This window comes from Plectropomus leopardus, chromosome 8 (genome assembly GCF_026936395.1).
Source record: "Plectropomus leopardus strain MGB_pleo_1.0 chromosome 8, ASM2693639v1, whole genome shotgun sequence".
Taxonomy (NCBI): Eukaryota; Metazoa; Chordata; class Actinopteri; order Perciformes; family Serranidae; genus Plectropomus; species Plectropomus leopardus.
Window position 1 is genome coordinate 19,019,629 of NC_142183.1, and position 19,761 is coordinate 19,039,389.

Here is a 19,761-nt window from a genome sequence, read left to right on the forward strand (position 1 = left end):
ACAGACTTTGATATAGAGAGAAAAAAAATAATTAAGGCCATGTTTTTTCTCAATCGTGCTGCAAGCACAAGAAGCTATTGCATGACCTCAGGATACATATCATTCCCTCATTTTGAATATTAATTCCCTGTTTAGTTTTGGTCCATTAATTTTGTTATATCATTTTACAGAGAGCCAGCACAACAGAGCAGCCATCATTTGCTTGGAGCAGGGGCACTGCACTTCAAGATTCAGAAAGAAAGGTTGATCTATTGTGGTGGCTCTCTGTAATGTTATATAACATTACACTTTTTTGAGCGCACAAATTAACCAAAATGAGGGAATGAATTCAGCAAAATGAGGGAACGAAATATATCTTGAGGCAATACAATAGCATCTCCTATGCTTGATTTAGTAAAACAAGACCTTGATATATGTATTTTTTTCATTCGGTGGCACCTTCCGGGCTCCGTACTTTGATGAGTAAAATTGCTAGAATTTCCTTTTATCAAGAAGTCAGCTCAGTTCCGTGTTAAATTCTTGATCGGCTGTATTATTTTTGGACTAATGCATCTCTTTTCATTCAGTTCAGCAGACTTAGAGCTTTAGTTCGCTGCTGTCGCCCCACCAACTGTTGTCACCTCTCCGAGAGTACATCATACAAGATTACTCCACAGTGAAAGGACAATTTTTAGTGCACAAACTTGAAACTTCTTAAATGTGTTTTTCCAAAGTATTGTTTTAGAATTGAATTTCCAGGACATTTAGGAAATTCTTTGAGACAGACTAATAAGAATCTGTGCAGCAGAAGCCGAGATGAATTTTACTTTATAAAAGGCAACTCCACATCTTTTGAGAGAGCCTCTTTGTCTGTTAAATGCCCATGTCCTTCTTTTTCAACAAGCATAGTTTGTGATGTTGGCTGGTAATATTACCTGACCACTTTTTTTTAAATTATTATTTTAGAAAGCTAAAATCACCTTAATCAACTGAAAAACATGGACTCAGTAAACGTATTAAGGGTTTAACCTTTAAAGTTTATTATTTGTTTTAATACATTGGGATATTTGTATGCCAAGGTACACATCAAACAGCTCAATTTGTTTCATTCATGGTTTTTTTAAAAAAAAATTTTAAAAAATTCCCTCTACTGTCTGAACTAGACAGCTGACTGCAAGTGCATAATTTTACTCACAGTAGTTGAAAAGTAAAATCTTTATTTTGGCAAAAATAAAGATAAAAAAAAGAATTACCTTTAATACATTACTAAAATTCATATCAAGTATACATTTGATTGCAGCAATAAAAATATGCTAATTTACAGTTACATTTCAACAACATTATTACAACTTCAGGTTTGGCACTTAAAAAAATACAGTCAACCTACAACATAAACTTACTGGTAAGAAAAAGTATAGAGATATTTCCTTTTCTTCATTAAAAACAGAACTCTTTATGACACCAAACTCGCACTGAACACCTGAGACTTCACAAAAACATAAAGGAGATTATTTTAATATTGGTTAATCTTGGACACAACAGTGACATCAGTGGCTAGCAGCTAAACTCAGAGGCCAGCAGGTGGCAGAGCCGTGTTGCCTGCTCTGTTTGGTGTATCTGAAGGAACTGGCATGCTACAGCTGTCAGTGCAGAGACATCAGGGCCATGATGGTCAGCAAACAGGACCTTTGTCCTGACAGAGGGGCTGCCTGATTTATCTCTTTGCTCTGTGCACATTAAAATAACACAAACTGATATTTGTGATTATGACTCCCAAATGTCCCTTCTACTGTTACTACACTTAAGTTTTTCCTTCCACATATTCTTGATCCCATACTCAATTTTTAAAGTAAAAAATACATAGAAAGAGATAACTTGAAGAGTTAATACTGATATAAAACATCATCTGCCATGTTTTCAGTGTTAACAATAAAGTTTGTTAACCTTACTCTGAAACCACTGTAAACATGGTGGGACAGACGACTAGTATTATATAGAATACTTAAAGAATGGCAAGAATACTTGTTCCTTCACAAGTTTGCATGAAATAAGAAACATAAAACATGTCTCAATCATCAAAAGCAGCCTGCAGAAGACATTTTAACCTCGAAAACAGACAAAGCTAACAGTTATTAATGGTGGGTTTTCAAAAAGCACATCAGCACCATCAGGTGACACTTAAATTGTAGAAGAGTGTAAAGAAAATGATGTATCTCACAAGAGGTAAAGTGTCATGCAACTGCAGCAGGCTGCACACCAGAAGGTCTTAATTATTGTTACATTCAGTTCGCCTCTGAACGAGACCCAATTTGAGAGTAGCGAAAGTGCTGTGATTATGCCCGAAACCACACTTCACCGCAATCTGAAATGCATTCACAAGCACTTGATGATACATATGACAACACAACACAGCCACACAAGCACTATTTATCAAAATAAGCTGAAGAGGTAATAGTGTCAGTAGGTAATATTAAGGACATTTTAAGTGTGAGTCTCACTCTACAGACTTTAGGAGGAGGCGTCGATTGCTCGCTGTGAGGTGAGTTTTCGACAGTGCAGGTAGACAGAGAGGGGATGAATGAAGGCGAGCAGACTGAGCAGCGTCAGACCAACGTTCACCTGCAGATGGGAGAGTGGAGGAAACAGTGAGAGGACAGCTCATAGATAAAGATGGTTATAATGAGAAAAGGATCAGAAGATTTACGGCTGACTCAGTTATATGTCGTGCATTCACACACACAGTCATCAATTTGTGTTGAAAAGTGGTGCAAACATGAGCGCTCAGATAAAAAAAAACATTTTTTAAATGGTCTTCAATGTGTGCAATATTAATCAAGTGGCAGTCAGATCATTACAGTGGTTGAAATGAAATGTTGATAAAGACAAGTTAAAAAAAAATAGGAATGGCATCAATTGGAAATAAGAATATTAACTGTTGCAGCCCATGTAATCTTCAAGATTTCTGTACATTGTTATTAATGCAACTGTTGTTGTGTTTGTTTTTTGCTTGACTTTTCTTTTTCTGCTTCACCATATTTGCTGCCAAGACTATTTTATTTTACTTCTGCTTTATTTCATTACTATTATTATAACTGGGGGGAAAAAAACTCAGATAATTTCATGGGAACCAAAAAAATAACATTTTGAAATGGTGCATCAGCCAATGCCAGTGGTGTTTCATTTTAACGTTGAGGGGGATCTGGAGTAATTTTGAGAGTCAAACACTGTTTTCCTAAATACCGATGAATTTTACCAATTTATGCCAGAAATGTCTTTATTTATATAAAGTAAAACACAAAATTCCTGCTCCTTGTAACAAATGAAGTTACTATAACTGAGGTAATTCAAATCACCTGCACCTCATTAATTCAACTACCTGTGCCAGTCAATTCAGTCACCTGCTGTGACCCCGCCCCACTTCTTCTCAGCAGGGCAGCCAGTGGCTCTGCCGCCAAGGCTGTTCAATGGAAGTTGGGGCATGAACTTGGTGTACAAAATATTTGCAGTGAAACTGGAGCTGCGATGTTGGAGGATTACAACAGAGAGTGCTAAAAATAAAGTTACTGGGACTCCGTAATCCATAGGTGCACTCAGGCCAACTAAACTGTTAGGTTCAATCCTACTGATGGTGGCAAATATAGAATAGAGTGTTTGCATGAATAAAATATTTGTTTATGGTCTTTTACTACAGAATTTTTAGTGCCACTATAGTGAACCAGCTATTGAGCCTTTGTATGTGTAGTCCAGTGGTGTAACATCATTTGAGATTGTGACTTCTCCTTTTTGGACCCTCCTTGTCTGCTGCTAGCACCGTTGCTTCACAACAAGTTGATCCTGAACGACCCCTATCTAATCCCTCCCCTTGATCCCCTTCTTCCCATCAAAATAAACCCTCTCCCGTCATCCTTAATCCTCCATTTATTCAAAGAAAGCTACTTTCATACTATGCATCGTGCATGGTCTTTGTCAGTGAAAAATATAAAAATATAATGCAATATTATATGCAGAAAGCATTCTCAGTTTATTCTCAGCTTTTATCATTTAACGTAATCAGTGCTAAGTCAACACACATGTAGGCATGATTTACTCTTCAGTCCACATTTCTTTGGGAAGTAACATCTTTATATGTGAATATGGCATCTATACACATCGGTAACGCATTCATTCATCTTAATTAATATTTTAATCCTTGGACATTAACCCTTTGAAACATGGTTTTTGCAAAATGGTTTGATTTCTTTCAAAATCATGGGAAGAGGTATGGAGCAGCTTAACAAGAAATAGTCCAGAATTTAGCAAGAAATTGGTAAAAAAGTTACAATAAAATTAACAGAAAACAAGTTTTTTGTTTGTTTGTTTGCTTTTTTAATGAAAATTATATGTAAATATATGAAAAATCATTTTGAATATATAATTTCAGTAATTTTGAAATAAATAAAATAATAAGTTGAGAAGAATTTGTTTATGTTAATGATCCATGCACATATGTTTTTGGGTCATTTTTTTGGACAATGCATTTGTTTGTTCTACTTTTACTATACACTGAATTGTATGTTTGATTGTGCAAATAAATCTTCCATAAAGCAAAGATCTTTAACAAATTATGCTTTTCAAAAGTGGTAAGCAAATGTCCCCGATGTCCCCAGTGTAAATGACTCATATGCACTCACATATAAAGGGTCTCCTTCCAGAGGTCCTTTCACCAGGGCGAAGCAGGGATACTGCAGCAGAGAGAACACTGCGGACAGAGCCATGACCAGACCATACAGCTTCCCAAAGTGGCACGACGGGAAACTACACACACGCACAAAGTGATGTCAAAGCAAAGAGAAGGAAGTGGTGAAAAAGAAAAGGACAAATCAGCATTTTTAAACATTCCTTAAAAAATACCCATCCAGTATAAAAACATATAATTTATAAAAAAATATGTTATTAAAAGCAGATATAAGAATCCTTAAGTTAAGTCAACAGATGTGTGTGCATGTTTGTATTTATGTGTTTTTGATACTGACGCCAAACTAATGAAGGCTGCGTTGCCGCCGTAGAGGAAGGAGCGGTTGATAACTTGCAGGATGAAGGTGAGATACTGAAGTGGCAGGAACGGAGTGGAGGCACAAACTGAGAACAAAACACACTGCAGCGCCGTCAAGGCCAGAGAAAGAATCGAGGCCCGTAGGTCTGCTTCCTGTTCACTCTCTCCTGCAAAAACACACATACAAGTGAAAACACACACCTTTTAGACTTGCAAGAGCCCACGGACATGCTGGGCCCCTGAGAGGACTCCAGAGGCACACTGATGGCTGCTGATGGCTGCAGCCTGTTAGGTGCATTACTAGTCCTTATTAGTAAGTTACCTTCAGCACGAGGTTTGCCCTTGTGTCTGTCCATGATGAGGCCGTTCCAGGGAGCACACAGCACGCCACACAGCTGCGTTATAGCAAAGGCATTGGTGTACTGACTCACTGCAGGGACACACAAGCAAAGACAAGATGGTCAGAGACTAACAACTATAACAGTGGTTCAACAAGCCTGCCAGAATATAACATGAAATTCTTTCTCTAGAGCACCTTCTTGCAAAAATTTTCACCTTTGCCACATTAAGACATGATGTCATTGTTTGTGTGTGTTTACCCAGTGAGGGCTCTCCCTCCGTCAGCCGCTGCAGCATGGGGTTGAGGGTGCCGATGAAAAGGTAATGTCTGAGCTGCATCACCGACAACCAAAGCAGGTGCCACACAAAGAACCTTGACATCAAACACTCACGGAAACTCTTCTCTGAGTTGACAGAAGACCACAGAGACAGATGAATGAAGAGAACACAAGACAGATGAAGAAGAACAGGATGTATGATTCTTTAATCCTAGCTATAGTATGTGTAAATCTATGCCACAGTGAAGTGAACAAACCTTGTTTCTCGTCCTTGTTTAGGGGCGTTTCTTCTGTCGCCTTCAGTGCATTACCGTTGGATGGTGTCTGCTCTAAGGTCAGGGTCTTCGATTTACCACAGGTTATCCTGACAAAGGTCAAAGGTCACAGTGAGTCAGCCGCAGACTGAGAGCACTGTGGGAGCTCTTTGATGATTATTTACTTTACCCGCTATAATCACATAGCAGGATATGAAGGATTTTTCCATGGAATGTGGGTGGATGGTGAGAAAATAAACTTTGGGAGCATTACAGCCTCCATCTACTTTAGATAACAACTGACTATGGATCTATTGATGTGTTTAAACAGTACAAATGCAGTTTTACATTAGACTGAATTTCAATGTGTTTTCACTCGGTTAAAAAGGTTCAATAATAATAACAAAGCAACATCTTCCAACTCCAAGCTTGAAAGAATACTTCACCAATCAATGGTCATTTAGCAGGTGAGGTATTCCTTTAAATCAGTGGTTCCCAACTGGTGGGTCGCGGTCCAAAAGTTGGTCAAGGGTCCACTCTGATGTCTCGTGAGCATGTCAAACACACTTTATTTTAAAGCACAGTGAAAGCTTGTATTTTGAAGTCTGGAGTTTATTCTTGCAACATGTTTTCATTGTTTGCCAACGTGTTGTTACATTTTGTGATGGACCTTGATCTAATGATTAAGGAGAAATCTGGACTTTGTGGCTGGACCAGTTGGGAACCACTGATTTAAATCTTCCAAGCTGACATTCTCCTCACTTGCCTCACACTGTCAGTAAACTCGGTGTGTGGGGGTTGAGGGAGAGGTCATCGGTGCTTGTCAGTGTCAGTGCTTCTTGATAGCAGCTGAGTGGGAGTTTCAGAGAGACCACAGATGAACCTGCCCTTAAAATGTTTTTTTGACATACACATCTAAAACCTATTTTTGGTCTTACTCCCAGTTAATCAAATACAGGCGCAATACTATCTGACGCACAGCTGAAAAACATGGCAATGTTGTGAGACTGTCACAGGAAGGTTTAGGCAACAGAATTACTTGATTAGGTTTAGATAAAAGATCATGTTTTGGCTTAAAATAAGTAATTTTTTTACATAACGCAACATGACAAAAATACATTATGTGAGTGAAGTCAGTGCAAGATGTTGTATGTAAGTTGCGCAGTTTTTGTATCACAGAGGAGACGAACTGTGGTGAATGCCTGGATGAAAGTCTGGTTTTGTTTGACCTATCCCCTATTCCCCTCACCCCTGTACTCCACAGACTTTCTCGCTCTTTATATACTATGTTTGTCACTCTCAGCGTCAAGTATTGCCTGAGTGGTGGGAATGACAAAGCATTGGTATTTTAGGCACTTGGAATGAGAACAGGCTGGTTTTTCTTGCTGTAAAAGTACAATAAACTGTGTAAACTGCAAATTTCCAGTAAAGAGCTCAAGTCAGCCAAGTCTGTAGTTGCAATAAGGTGATATTTTTAAATACTTTTTTTAGTTGTGCTTTTACAGTATTTTTTTTTAAAAACTATTATTCAAGGTTTAATCATCTATTAAATATTCAAAACAGACACAAATTCATGAATTTTTCTTAACCTCCATCTACTGAGTGCACTTTTCTAGTTCCCTTTTCTCACTTGATGTATCCCTGAATCATGTCTTAGTCGCTGATGATGTGTGTGGTTTGTTGGGGATTTGTACCCGTATGTGTAGTCATCAGGCAGCGGATAGGGAATGTGGCGTCTGGGCAGCAGGAAGAAAGTCCTGAGCAGGTGAATGAAGCTGCAGATGGACAAGAAAAGGAAGGAGGAGCGAATGGCGACACCAGCCTCATATAACAGCTGCAGGAGAAGACATCAAGATTATTATTACAGCATGAGGTAAATGTTTATAGTTTATGGGAGCGGTGTGTGAATGTTTCTCACCTTGATGACAAGGAAAAGTGCAGATGAAGAGTCGAAGGCTCCGTTGTAGAGAGTGATGATGGTGGAGCGACGTGAGCCGAACAGGTTTCCCACCTTTAGGAGATGAATTTGAATGAATTAAAACAGATGTTGCACGTGTCTGCGTGTCTGTGGGGCTTTCTCTTTGGTTACACATATTCTTTTCTGTCTTTTAATGTAAAATTTGCTCTTGCTATGCTGTATGGCGCATTAAGGATGTTGTTTTGGACCCTAAGAGGGATTTGTTTCCCCCCAACAAACACAAGATCATGAGCTCAGTCTGAGAAAAGCCCTGCAGCTAACAAAACCTCACTGAGGGCAGAGTCTGTCTCTTATCTGGTGAAAACTACAATCTTAAACATCAAAACTCTGTTGCGCTTCCAAAAAAAGCTCTGACAATGATTTGTCTTGGTCTCTGCTCTTCTGAGAAATGGGTCATAGGAAAAGTTACAGTCAGTGGTTCTTGATCATGAGTCTTTTCTGCTCAACTCCACTGACGGCGCTCACAGAAGCTTCCAGAAACTCCAAAAAAGATAAATCACCAAGCTTAAAAGTGACTTATTGTGCTCCTTTTTGGGTTCATACATGTATTTTGGTTTTCTGTACCGTTTGTGCTGGAACACCTGTCACAAGAGTCTGTTAATTCTGTCACAATAGCCTAGTTTCTACCAGCAGAGGTAATATGCATAATTCAAATAAGTAGCAGTAGTCAGGTATTTTTTAGCTCCAACTCCAATAGGCATTGATGGAGGCACAACATCCCGGTAAATGCGTTAAATTCAGTTCCTCAACTAGCAAGCTACAATGATGCATCATCACTTATTAGCGTCTGTCTCTTCCTATGCGGCGCTCAAATATCGATTCAAGTTAGTCTGCACCGAGTTTGAAAAAGACGCTGAATAAGTAAGAGATATTTAAAGAGAATTAACAACCATAAAGTTTTCACAGACCTCTGTCCATGCTGCTTTCTACTGTTTACCTGTTCTCCGGTCTGTTTGTGACATCGCACAGACACACCAACAACCCCCCAACACACACAGAAAGGCAGACTCATCTGCTGCAGCACACTGTACACTGATCTGATACTGCCAATGGGAAAGCAGTCTATAGCCTATTAACTGATTTTACCCGTGTTTGAAAACCGCGTTTATATTTTGATGCAAAAGGGGTGTATAATGACTGGTTCGGTACCTGCATGTTGGTCATTAGAAACATGATGCCACCCACTGCCAGGAGGGAGAGAGCTGGGAAAAGCAGGTTGGATAAAGCTGAAGGGAAAGAAAAAAAGGGAAAATGAGCATCTACAGTTTTTAAGGTCTGCTACATTTATTTCTTTCAGACAATGAAGTTTTTGAGAAAGCAGAAAACAACAACAGATAAATGTTTGTCACCTGCACTTGAGAAGGCCACCAGCAAACAACCCATGGTGTAAAGAAATCTGTTAAAAAAGAAAGTTTTTGAGTAATTTTATTGGCTTAATGGGATTCACAGTAATCAGGAACAACTGCTGCTGTTTGTTTTTGTTGGCACTTTCTGTGTAAAAAAATCGGACCATATCTCCTCTCACTGCGTCTTGTCCAACTATTTGCATTCCTTGGTGTTTTTCTTTCCCTCCACCCTCTTTTAGTGGTAACATATGTCTCTCGTACCAGTGAGTTATTGTGGATTTAGATGAATCTGTGGTGTTAGGGAGGGCTTCAAACATTCCTCCATCCTCTTATGTATTATGATCCTGACGTTTCTACTTCTTCATCATTCTCTCGCCTTTCTCAACCAGTATCAGTAATGTTTTGTTTGCTTTACTGTTCCTTGTTCTCATAAAGTATTTTCTCTTCACTCTCCATTGCTAAGTGTCCCACTCTGGTATTTACGCTGCATCTCTATTTATGTGTTTGTTGCTGTCTGGAGACTTCAGCCACTTTACATAACATCCCTCAAGGGAGCGACTGGGACCTCTCTGTGTGCCTTCTTGCTTCTAGCTGTATTACATGTCCCCTTTACTTCACAGGAGCTTGTAGAGAATATTAAGCCGCAAAGAGACATAGGAATCCCTCAGAGGGAAATACCAGAGACTTCTGAAATAACAGCAAACTGCCTCTTTACACTGTAACATTTAGCTTAGCTACCACAGGCAAAAGAGTCGCAGTCATGCAAGGAAATGAGGAGGATGGAAACCCATTTGTCTTTAGTGAAAATTAAGTTTGTTGTTTTTATTATCAGGCTCACTGGGTTTATTATTATTAATTATTAGGTTTATTAAAAGCTGCAAAGACTCTCTGATATGTAAAGATTTATGGCTATGGCAAAATAACTGTTACTACCACAGACTGTATAAAAATAGCATCTCTATATTTACCTGAACACATGACCTCAAACATCATGAGGTGAGGTGAGATGAGGTGTGTGTGTGTGTGTGTGTGTGTGTGTGTGTGTGTGTGTGTGTTAGTGAGAGATAGAGTGTGTTTTTGAATAAATGTGATGTGCCTGGGTCAAATATGTGACCTTTTTTTTTTAATTCATTAATTTGCATTTGTTTGAAATGTGTCATTACCAGAAGCCTAAAAAAAGGTTTTGAATATGCTGCTTTCTGCTGAAAATGTCAGGCCCATTGACATTTTTCTGGTCTTAAAATCAGATCCAACTGAATTTATAAATGAGTATTCCTGGCTAAAACACAAAACGAGTGAATTCCTCTGTTCTGTGGTGCTGATAAAGCATGCTCAAAGAATTTAAAAATAGGGGTCTGAGGACCGAAAACAGTCAGAAATCTCAAGCTGAAGCTCCATCCTAAACTCCCTCCACTACACCCTCTTATTATCTGCAGTGGAGCTCCGATCACAAACACTTCCTGCAACTCCTTGTTATTTTCACTATCTGAATAATTGCCATAAAGGGCTGTGGGACAAATGTACAAAAGAGGGAAATTTGACCCTTCCTAATATTGCCATCCAACAACGCAGGTTCAAGCTCACACTTCTTTGTGTTTCGCATGATTGGGCAGAGGTAGTATGCATTATGGCGTACCACTACAGAAACAATTGACAATACTTCACGCACCACAGGCACATATATTAGTTTTTTGTGCACACATATACACAAACAGCTACAGTACATCCAGCTATAAGCAGAAGCATCCGGTTGTTGATGTTAAGAGTCAGAAATATGAATGTTAAGACCAGATAAAACTAGGGGTGGAGCCAGACGTTGTAATCATTTGGGGCTCAGACCAAAGTCAGGGCCATCTGAGGGCACGCTCTCGCCAGGAGATTCTTTTTCCTCATGTGTGGCAGCTATATGCATTATTTTTCATGCCAATTCAGATATAAGAATGCTTAAAAACCTGGAGATTATTAGGGAAACACATGATGTTTGCCAAGGAAAATATCATCCAGTGCAGCCTACATCCTGTTTTGTATTTCATTGTTTTCCAACTGTCTTCATTATTCTAAAACTATAACATTATTTTACAGAACAAATGTTTATCTGAAAATTCTGCTACATTTAAATCCATCCCATAATAACTAATTGAAGATTAAGGATCTTCAACAATGCTGAGTAAAGTGGTCCTCAGTACTCTGAATTGAATATTAGGTCAGTAGAATAACATTTACTCAATTTAAGTAGATTTCTTTAGGGAATAGAAGAGATTTAGGGCTTTTGAGAAAACATTCTTGGCTGTAGCCCCCTGACGCCACCTGTAACATGCAGCTGCTGGTTAAAACATTTATACTCAAAATGCAGAATAATAAAATTGGCTCATTTTTATAAAACATGCTAGACTTTTTTTTCCAAACTGGATTCTGACTGAAGATTTCACCCTTCACTACCACCACCTTCAAAGATCATCAAAATAAATTAGATTTTGTCGGTTTGTTTTCTCATGTTGTTTTGTTTTGTTCTGTGTGAATATGTGTGATTATCTTCTAATTACCCCTTCTGCCTTTTAACACCTTGTTTTGTATTGTCTTATACTTCCATTAATACCACTTTATGATATGCAGAATAAGATGATGGAAATAATCTTCACTATAGGTCAAACAGTCAAACTGTTGTTGGATTTAACCATCACATCTCTAATCAATACAACCTCAACCAACTAAGGTAGGTCCTCACTGCACCTTGAACTTGTTGCTCAATAATCACACTAATGAACAACCTCTTATCATGGTCCTTCACTATTCAATGTGCCATTTCTTATCGGCTGGTGGGCTTTTTATCCCCATACAAGGTCACTGTTTTGATGAGAAATTAAAAGGAAATTAAGGAAAGGAAAGTAATTAGGACTCACATTCCAAAAAGACGAGCTACTGTTGTTCCAAACCGGTCAAAGAGGAAACCACTGGGCAGCGTCAGGAAATTGTTCATAAAGGAGGCGATGGTGAAAACAAGAGAGAACTGTTCATCCTGTCCACCACAATCTGTAGACACATTAAATATGGAAAAAGAAAGAACAAAGATAGTGAAATATTTGGTTAAACAGGGAGAGAGGGCGGCATATGGATCTTTAATGATTTTAGAAATCCAGGTGCTTAGAATTTAAAGTAGTGACGAGGATATCAAACTAACCTAAGACCTGCGTTCCATTGGCTTCTGTGGAGTTGATGCACAGAGAGTTGAAGTAGCCCTCTGTCTTCAGGACAAAAACAAGTGAAGCCCATCCAAACACAGCTCCGGCGAAACACAGACACTCCACCAGACCTGTGGCGAAGGTGAGGCCGCGTCGCACCGACGAGCTGTTCCCAGGACCCGACATGATCTCTCAAACACACACTCTCACACAGGCAGATAATTAACAAACACTATATTGTCACCTCATGGACACACACACACACACACACACACAGGTTCCCGTCACTGCACCTACCAAACACAAGGAAAGACAAATTAATAATTCTGATACAATTATAGAGGTTTTCATGCTGACTGTTTTGCAACTTTAGAGCAGAACTGCATGACTCATTCATAGCACTTTAACGGAAAGTCTTAAAGTTGCAGAGATCTTACACATCTGGGCGCAAAATGTGCTGTTTGTGTACAGACCGTTCAGTCTTCTTCCAAAAATAGATGAACTTCTGCATAAATTTAGACTCTGGATAACGGAAAGAACTTACCTTACTCAAGATACTGCTAGGTCATAAAACTCCAATTTTAACAACAAAAGGATTCAAGTGAAATGTGCAAACATGACTATTTAACAAAGAAATCTCCTGTGAAGCTGCACAAACTGTGCAACTGTACTTTTCTCCAGTTTACTGCTGTCTAATACTCACAGTTCAGGCTCTGTTGGTCCCCCCAAATGCCCTCACAAACCACACCTCTCAGCTCTTGCTCCACTCTCTTTCTTTATATAGGCCAGCTCTTCCTTCCTCTTCCTCACCAGTTCCCTCCCTCTCCTCTCTCCCCAATGTTTTCTCTTTTTTCAGTCAATGTCTCTGCTGTGCAGCACAAAAAATCTCTCTCCTTGTGGTGCTACTGGCCGCAGAAAATAAACACTCCCTGCATTCCCTGTAAGCCAAAACAGCTGCGAAGCTGCCCCTAAAGCTGCCAGACACAGTCCAGATGCGGATGCTGATTTGCTGTCAGTGCTGGCTGGACCAGTTAGCAAAAAGGTCATGTGACTTGCAGAAGCGAACAACTATGTGAGTGCAGAGGGGAAACTCACTCTGTGGGTTATAACTGGATCTAAGGGTTTCTAACATACTGTTACATAATCTCAATAGAATCATCATGTTATTGCACTATATACAATATAACTTATGGGTAGATAACTGACAATTGATTCCTGTTGTGGAGATTTGTAAAAGCGAAAAACTTGTCAATTTCTGCTGTTATTTTCAGCCATAACTGTAATGTATAAAGATTTATATATATAATTAATTATCAGACCTATCTGATTTTACTGCTGTGCCCATTTAATGTACTGTGTTCCTTTGCATCTTTGATAAATGGGCATGAAAGTTATGCATTGTACTGCTGTGGAGGGTTGCTGCAATCAAAATGTATTTTAGCCGACTAAAAAAATCAATATCCGTTACAGTGTTCGCTATATTGGATATTTGCACCCCTTTACCTTACATACTAACTGAATGAGGCAGCAGCAAACCAGCACCTCAACTGACTGCAAGTTAAGCAGTGAAAATATTCTAAACATAGTGTATACTTAAACCTTTTACCTTTTTTAGTTGTCTAAAAAAACAATTGAGGCAGCATTTGCTCACCACTGTTTCATTTTATGTACATGACTCAAAGGTTTACTACCTGTAAGGTATGGTAAACAAATACTGTGATTTGGCCCAGATACTTTGCAGAGTGCTTAAGGCTCATTTACTTTGATGCTGTTTTTCAGTAAGTGGGATCCAGCAAGTCAAGGAAGAGGTTGCTGGCAGCTGAGGGCAGAGATGCAAATCACTGCAGGAAGTCACCACTCATGAGACCTCTGAATGTATGTTTTACTAGTATCATCATCTGATCACAAGACAGATATTTTTACACACACTCATATACTGTGTGACACGCAAACGCTTGTACGCACTTCCTAAAACCATTGACCCAGTGTCTACAAAGTCATCAACCCCTTGCATACGCCATATGTGTTTATGTGTAGATAAAGCATGGAGATACTAACCCTTAAAGGTCCTGAGACACATGACTCCTTTCTGATCACAATCACCTTATCTCAAACAGCCATACAAAGATATTATTTTTAAACAGTACTGTGCTGTAGGAATCATTCAGATGTCTGGTAGTTTTGGCTTTACACTGTGCGTGCTCCCACAAGGTGCATGCAGGAGGTCTGTCGAAGCAGTTTCAAACACCTAATGCTTTTGGTGCATGTTCAGCCATTTCAAACAATAGCTGCACTTCAAAACATGAGTATCACACCATTTCAGTGTGTTTGGGCCTACATTCAAGGCAAGAAAGCCAATAAGTGTAATCCCACAAAATGTCAAAGTTGCTCTTCCAGAGCAGGATTCACATTTTCATGACAGCTGGTATTGAAAACTTAATACCAAAGCAACATTGCAATTGATCATATTACGACACACTAACGGGGGGACGCGGGCAGTTGCTCAATTTGCAAGTTGGTAATCCAGCCTCAAGTTTAGGTCAAGGTTAGGGTACAGCTACGTGTTAGCAATGTATCTGTAATGGTTAAGTATAAGGGTAGGGCAGCAGTGTGTGTATGTAGTTTGTGTGTGTGTGTGTTTGCATAACTGTAAGTCAAACACATGCATGCAAACAAGAAAAGTGCAACCATCAGCAACTTGTAGGAAAGCTTATGGTCAGATGTCATCATCTATGATCTCGTTTCTTTAGAAAAATCATGCTAAAATAGAAAAAAACCACGAGATTCTCTTTCTCCATCTTTTTCACTACTTCCTCTTTGTAAAAAAAAAAAAAAAATTGCAGTAGAGTAAAGATGAAATGCTACATGTGACTTATATAACATCATTTGGTGACAAAATCTTACTCTGACAGGGTTGAACACACACCTGGATGACGATGAATGTTGCTGAAGAAAAGAGTGGATTAGTTTTATCCACCGGGCAGTGAATAAAATTCATCTGAATCAATTCAATAATGACAACCCCAGAATACTAAAAGACTGTCAATGACAGCCAGTTCATTGACATTACTCACAGTGTGTGTCAATCATGCATCGCATTGTCAGCCAGGGACTCATTTTCTGTACTCCAGTCTGTTGGGTTTTGAGTGAAACAAGGACTGTAACGTAAAAGTGCTGATTTTACATCCATATTTTTGTGAACAATACATAAAATATTAACTCGTTGTGATAGGTAAATCCATACTGAGGCATGACAAAGTTGTAAATATGTATATTTATTCCACGCAGTCGTTTTTCTGTGAAATTATGTGAAAATTTGATGTTACTGATTGTTTGTGATGAAATTGCTGAACACGTTGGTTCTTTGTTGGAGTCGACCTGACTCACACTCACTTCATTGTTTGCACCTGTGATAATTATCCAGAGCTACTCTGATTGAACCTGACACCAGAATTGGTATATCTGTGAGCTGACACTTGTTTTTTTTAAAGCCCTCGTGAAGAGGTGGGCTGAAACACGTAGGCACTAAGCCCATTTATTAAAGGCTTTTTAATTTTTGCAAAGCAGTGTGCCTTTGTATTCATCCATTATAACTTATTGATTACAAAGTAAAGTAAAAGTCTGACCTCTCTCCCTGTTTGGTCTCATATGTCCTTGGATTAAAAGAGAACTTTTTTTTATAACTCCATGTGTGACTCCTCAGCCAACATATTTAATACACAAAATCACTTTATACACAATCCCAACAACAATGCTGAAGCACAGAGATCCTAAACAGTAAAACAAAGCAGCAAACAGATAATAGAGTGAACTTTGCTGGACTAGTTGATCACTTCAGCCGACCTGAGTGGATGTAAGAAACTGACTGCAGTCCATGAGAATCAGGTGACATGAACTGAAGAGGATTTTTAGCCAAACATGAAACATGATGGCCTCAAACTCATCACAAGTTTGAGGCATTATAACATTATTATTACATTATAATGCTCAGTTTATTTATGGTGCTGTGTATTCCTTCATAGTTACCTCAAATTTGTCATTTATATTTGTAATACATATATTTTTGATAAAACTGCATGCATAAACCATAAATTTGTAATTATGATATATTGTAAGACTATCGAAATGGAGAAATATATAATTTGATCAGTTTACATTGTTTATTATTGTTAATTTGAAACTGGATGACTAATCATTAGGGATTTATGGAGAAGGGTTGGGGATTAAATAAGTGCATACTTTCTCCCATTCCTTTCAGACATGTAAACCAAATAATGTAAATTGTGTTTGAGAATCTTTTGTGTGCTTCTTGTTTTGTATAATTTTTTATTCCGCTGTGTTTTCATTCTTGTATCATTTCTCTTTACATGTTCGAAACCAAACCAAACAATCTGTCTGACTGTATTTTATGCCCTTACAAATTACCTCAGTTGTTTCTTGAATATTTGTGGCCTGTGATCCACTTTAAGCTCCCCATTGTTATGGCTCCAACAATTTAAGAGATGTGAAGTTGTTCAGCAAATATGAACATTGTGTTTTTTTTCTATTCTGTTTTTTAGGAATATGCATAATTCGTCAGGTTTTATTTCCCGGGGTCTCTGAGAATTATTCAAATGAAATGATCTCAGAAGAGAAAATCATGCTTTGATTGAGCTGCTCACAATTTACATACATGCAACCAGTGAAAAGCAGTCAAATGCAGGCAATTTTGTATTAACCCTTTAACACCTGGATCAACATCAGTTTTCTCTAGCTGTGTTTAGACACCTTTCACAAGTACTTAAACTTCTGAAACTTGAGAAAATTGATTTGATTTCCTTTCAAACCATGGGAAAAAAACATAATGAGCCTCTCGGTAAAAAATGCACTGCAAAGTGAATAAAAAAATAGTGAGAAGATTACAAGGAAATTTTCTGAAAATTATCTGGGAGGGTTATTGGGTAGATGTTATATGAAAAAGGAAAACAAACAAAAAACATTTTGTGACCAAACATTTTCTTGGTCATTATCTTTTTGTATTTTTTTACTTCTCGTGTTGTGTTATTATTTTCATGTAATTTTCTTATTATTTCTTATTCTTATTTTTTTACTTTTTTTTTTTTTTAAATTGGTCGTTGCCCTCCTCCTATGTTTTTGGAAGAAATCGTGCCAAATTGAAGAAAAAAAAAATAGAAATACTGTGCACAGTTTAGCTGCAGATCATATAAAGGGTGACCAATGCATTCTGTAAAATGGTGAGCAATACAAAAACTGCATGATTTAAAGTGTCTAAATTGAACCTGGTTGGGCAAGAATCAAAAACTCACAGCTACCACTCCCTCTTCCTGACTTTATACAGCAGAGAATATTGTCATTGCTGCGTAATATATCCCTGTGGCCATGCTGTGAGCAGCATGTATTACTGTATTACTGTAATCCGCTCTAAGTGATTTAACAGTCGTGCATGGGCCCAAAGAAGAAGGGAGCTTCTGATCTATTTTCAGTCTATAGCTGTGTGATGTCTTTAATGGCAGGATGTTCACTTACGTGTTGCTATGCCCTCCTACAGTGATCGCATTGTCCATACCGTCCACATATTGTTCGCTCCGTAAGATGCGAGGAGCCGGCAGGGAGGATCCACATGCTGCGGCCGCTACTGACAGGGTGGGTGGGGTACAGAGAGCCCGTATCTCTGCTCTCTGAGTGCGACCTCCAGGTCCAAATGCCCCTTCAGTCCCACTGCTGCTGGAAACATTAATGTATGTTGTAAATCTGATCTGTGTAAATTCTGAGTCCTCTTACCATGAATTAAAGTTAAATTATGTATATTCATTTAGGGGTGGAGCTAAAAAAAATAGTCTAATATCTCATTGTCTTAAGAGTATAACAAATTAATTTGAAGGTTTTAGATGTGCCACCTCACAATTTCCACATTTTGATAGGCATTAAAAATAGCAACAATAAATAAAATTCATTTAAAATAATTTAGGTAAAAATCATAGTTGAATTCCGCACAATCGGGCTATTTGGTGTTTTGGCGCCCCCGTGTGCCTACTTAATAACATTGCATTGTATTGTTTTAAGAGAGTGACAGCATAGAGAGTGGTGAAGTTATGAATCCTAAAAAGCGGAACTCCGTTAACCTTTTTGCACTTCCGGGTCCCTCATCTTAAAGTCTATGTGCTTTTTTAATGGGTTTTCACAAAAATGCCTTAAATTAAGTCTGTGGGTAACACAGGCTAAAGATATTTAAAGGTTTGTTCTGCAACATAAAATACATCTTTTTTTTTTTTTTAACTTTTAAGGTTTTGCATGTCTTTACAAAGAAAAAAGCAGTTAACAAGTGGCTAAACGGGACAACAGTCTTTGTTAGGGTTGTAGATGTCATCACACCAAACACAGAAACTCATTAAAACTCAATTGCCCCCCTTTACAGCTTTACAGAGTCATGCTCAAACTTGTAGATTTATGTTTATGGAATTTTTCAATTGTGTTTTAATGTGGTTTTGTTTTACAATTTTTGTAGCCTAGTTGTGACGTTTAAATTGCGCAACCACAATGTTGTGTATAGCCTAACAATAGCTTTTTGCCTCTGGCGATTTCATTTTCACTTCAAAACACACAAAAGTGGTGTTAATCTGTGAGGATTATCATGCTTAACAAAACGTGTAGGTCTCATAAACTTGTGTTTGTCACAGATCTTATTTTTGACAATATTTGAAAATAAGGTTTTTGATGAGGGAACCAGTGCAATGCTAACTTCCGGGTTGGCCTACAAAAATGTCATCCCTTCACCACTCTGTTGCTTCTAATAAATTAAATTAAGCTTTTATTAGTCTTTTTTCCTTTATTTTGACACTTTTTTCCTCACTCATCTAATTTCCTTTAACCTGCTTCCTTTTCTCAGCTCTGATTGGCTCCTCCTTCTTTACTCCTTTTAAACCTGATTAAGGTCACCTGCACACATTTTGCTAACATATAACCCATGTGTTTGCTCCCTTCTTTATGTTGTAATTTGAGTTTTAGAAAATAAAACTTTTATGGGGAAAAAAGTTTCAAGATTGGTGCATTCTGACCTGTGCTAGTACACCTCTTTCTGAACCTCCTACTTTAAAGATTGATTGTGTATCAGAATGGTCTACCACCCCTCTAAAAGACTTAAATGATGAGTTGGTCATTTTGCCAGGGACAAATATCTATCAGAATGGTCTACCACCTGTATAAATAGAGTTAAATGCAGAGTAGGTCAATTTGATAGGTACAAATGTCTATCAGGATGGCCTACCCCTGCATAAATTAGCTGTATTATTACCTTGCACAATAGCATATATTGACAGTATGTCAGCCACTGCTTGGCCAATTTGGACATTATATGGGTGGATTTGGCAGGGGTTGAG

General features: G+C 38.3%; 1 protein-coding gene across 3 annotated transcripts; it reads right to left on the minus strand.

The window, feature by feature from the left end:
* Positions 1–995: 995 nt before the first annotated feature.
* slc43a3b (solute carrier family 43 member 3b) lies at positions 996–18,118 on the minus strand. Of its 3 annotated transcripts, none has more exons than XM_088081039.1 (13): positions 17,912–18,118; positions 12,385–12,678; positions 12,107–12,236; positions 9,210–9,256; positions 9,010–9,086; positions 7,801–7,893; positions 7,577–7,716; positions 5,886–5,992; positions 5,611–5,754; positions 5,334–5,441; positions 4,992–5,178; positions 4,650–4,773; positions 996–2,598 (listed from the first exon to the last, which is right to left on the minus strand). In XM_088081039.1, exons 2-13 carry the CDS (start codon positions 12,569–12,571, stop codon positions 2,488–2,490), a joined length of 1,455 nt encoding a protein of 484 aa, XP_087937165.1. In that variant the 5' UTR covers positions 12,572–12,678; positions 17,912–18,118; the 3' UTR covers positions 996–2,487. The 3 variants fall into 3 exon arrangements, with proteins under 3 accessions (XP_087937165.1, XP_042349069.2, XP_087937166.1); XM_042493135.2 differs by lacking the exon at positions 17,912–18,118 and adding an exon at positions 13,089–13,291; XM_088081040.1 differs by lacking the exon at positions 17,912–18,118 and adding an exon at positions 12,930–13,082.
* Positions 18,119–19,761: the final 1,643 nt, after the last annotated feature.

What these genes read in the sequence shown, in the direction of transcription:
- slc43a3b (XM_088081039.1), bottom strand. Translation starts at nt 12,571, where the DNA reads ATGTCGGGTCCTGGGAACAGCTCGTCGGTGCGACGCGGCCTCACCTTC. An exon ending in CAATGGAACGCAGGTCTTAG is followed by an intron (nt 12,237 to 12,384) that starts GTTAGTTTGATA and finishes ATGTGTCTACAG; the next exon opens with ATTGTGGTGGACAGGATGAA. An exon ending in CCTGATGACTACACATACGG is followed by an intron (nt 5,993 to 7,576) that starts GTACAAATCCCC and finishes GACCTTTGTCAG; the next exon opens with GATAACCTGTGGTAAATCGA.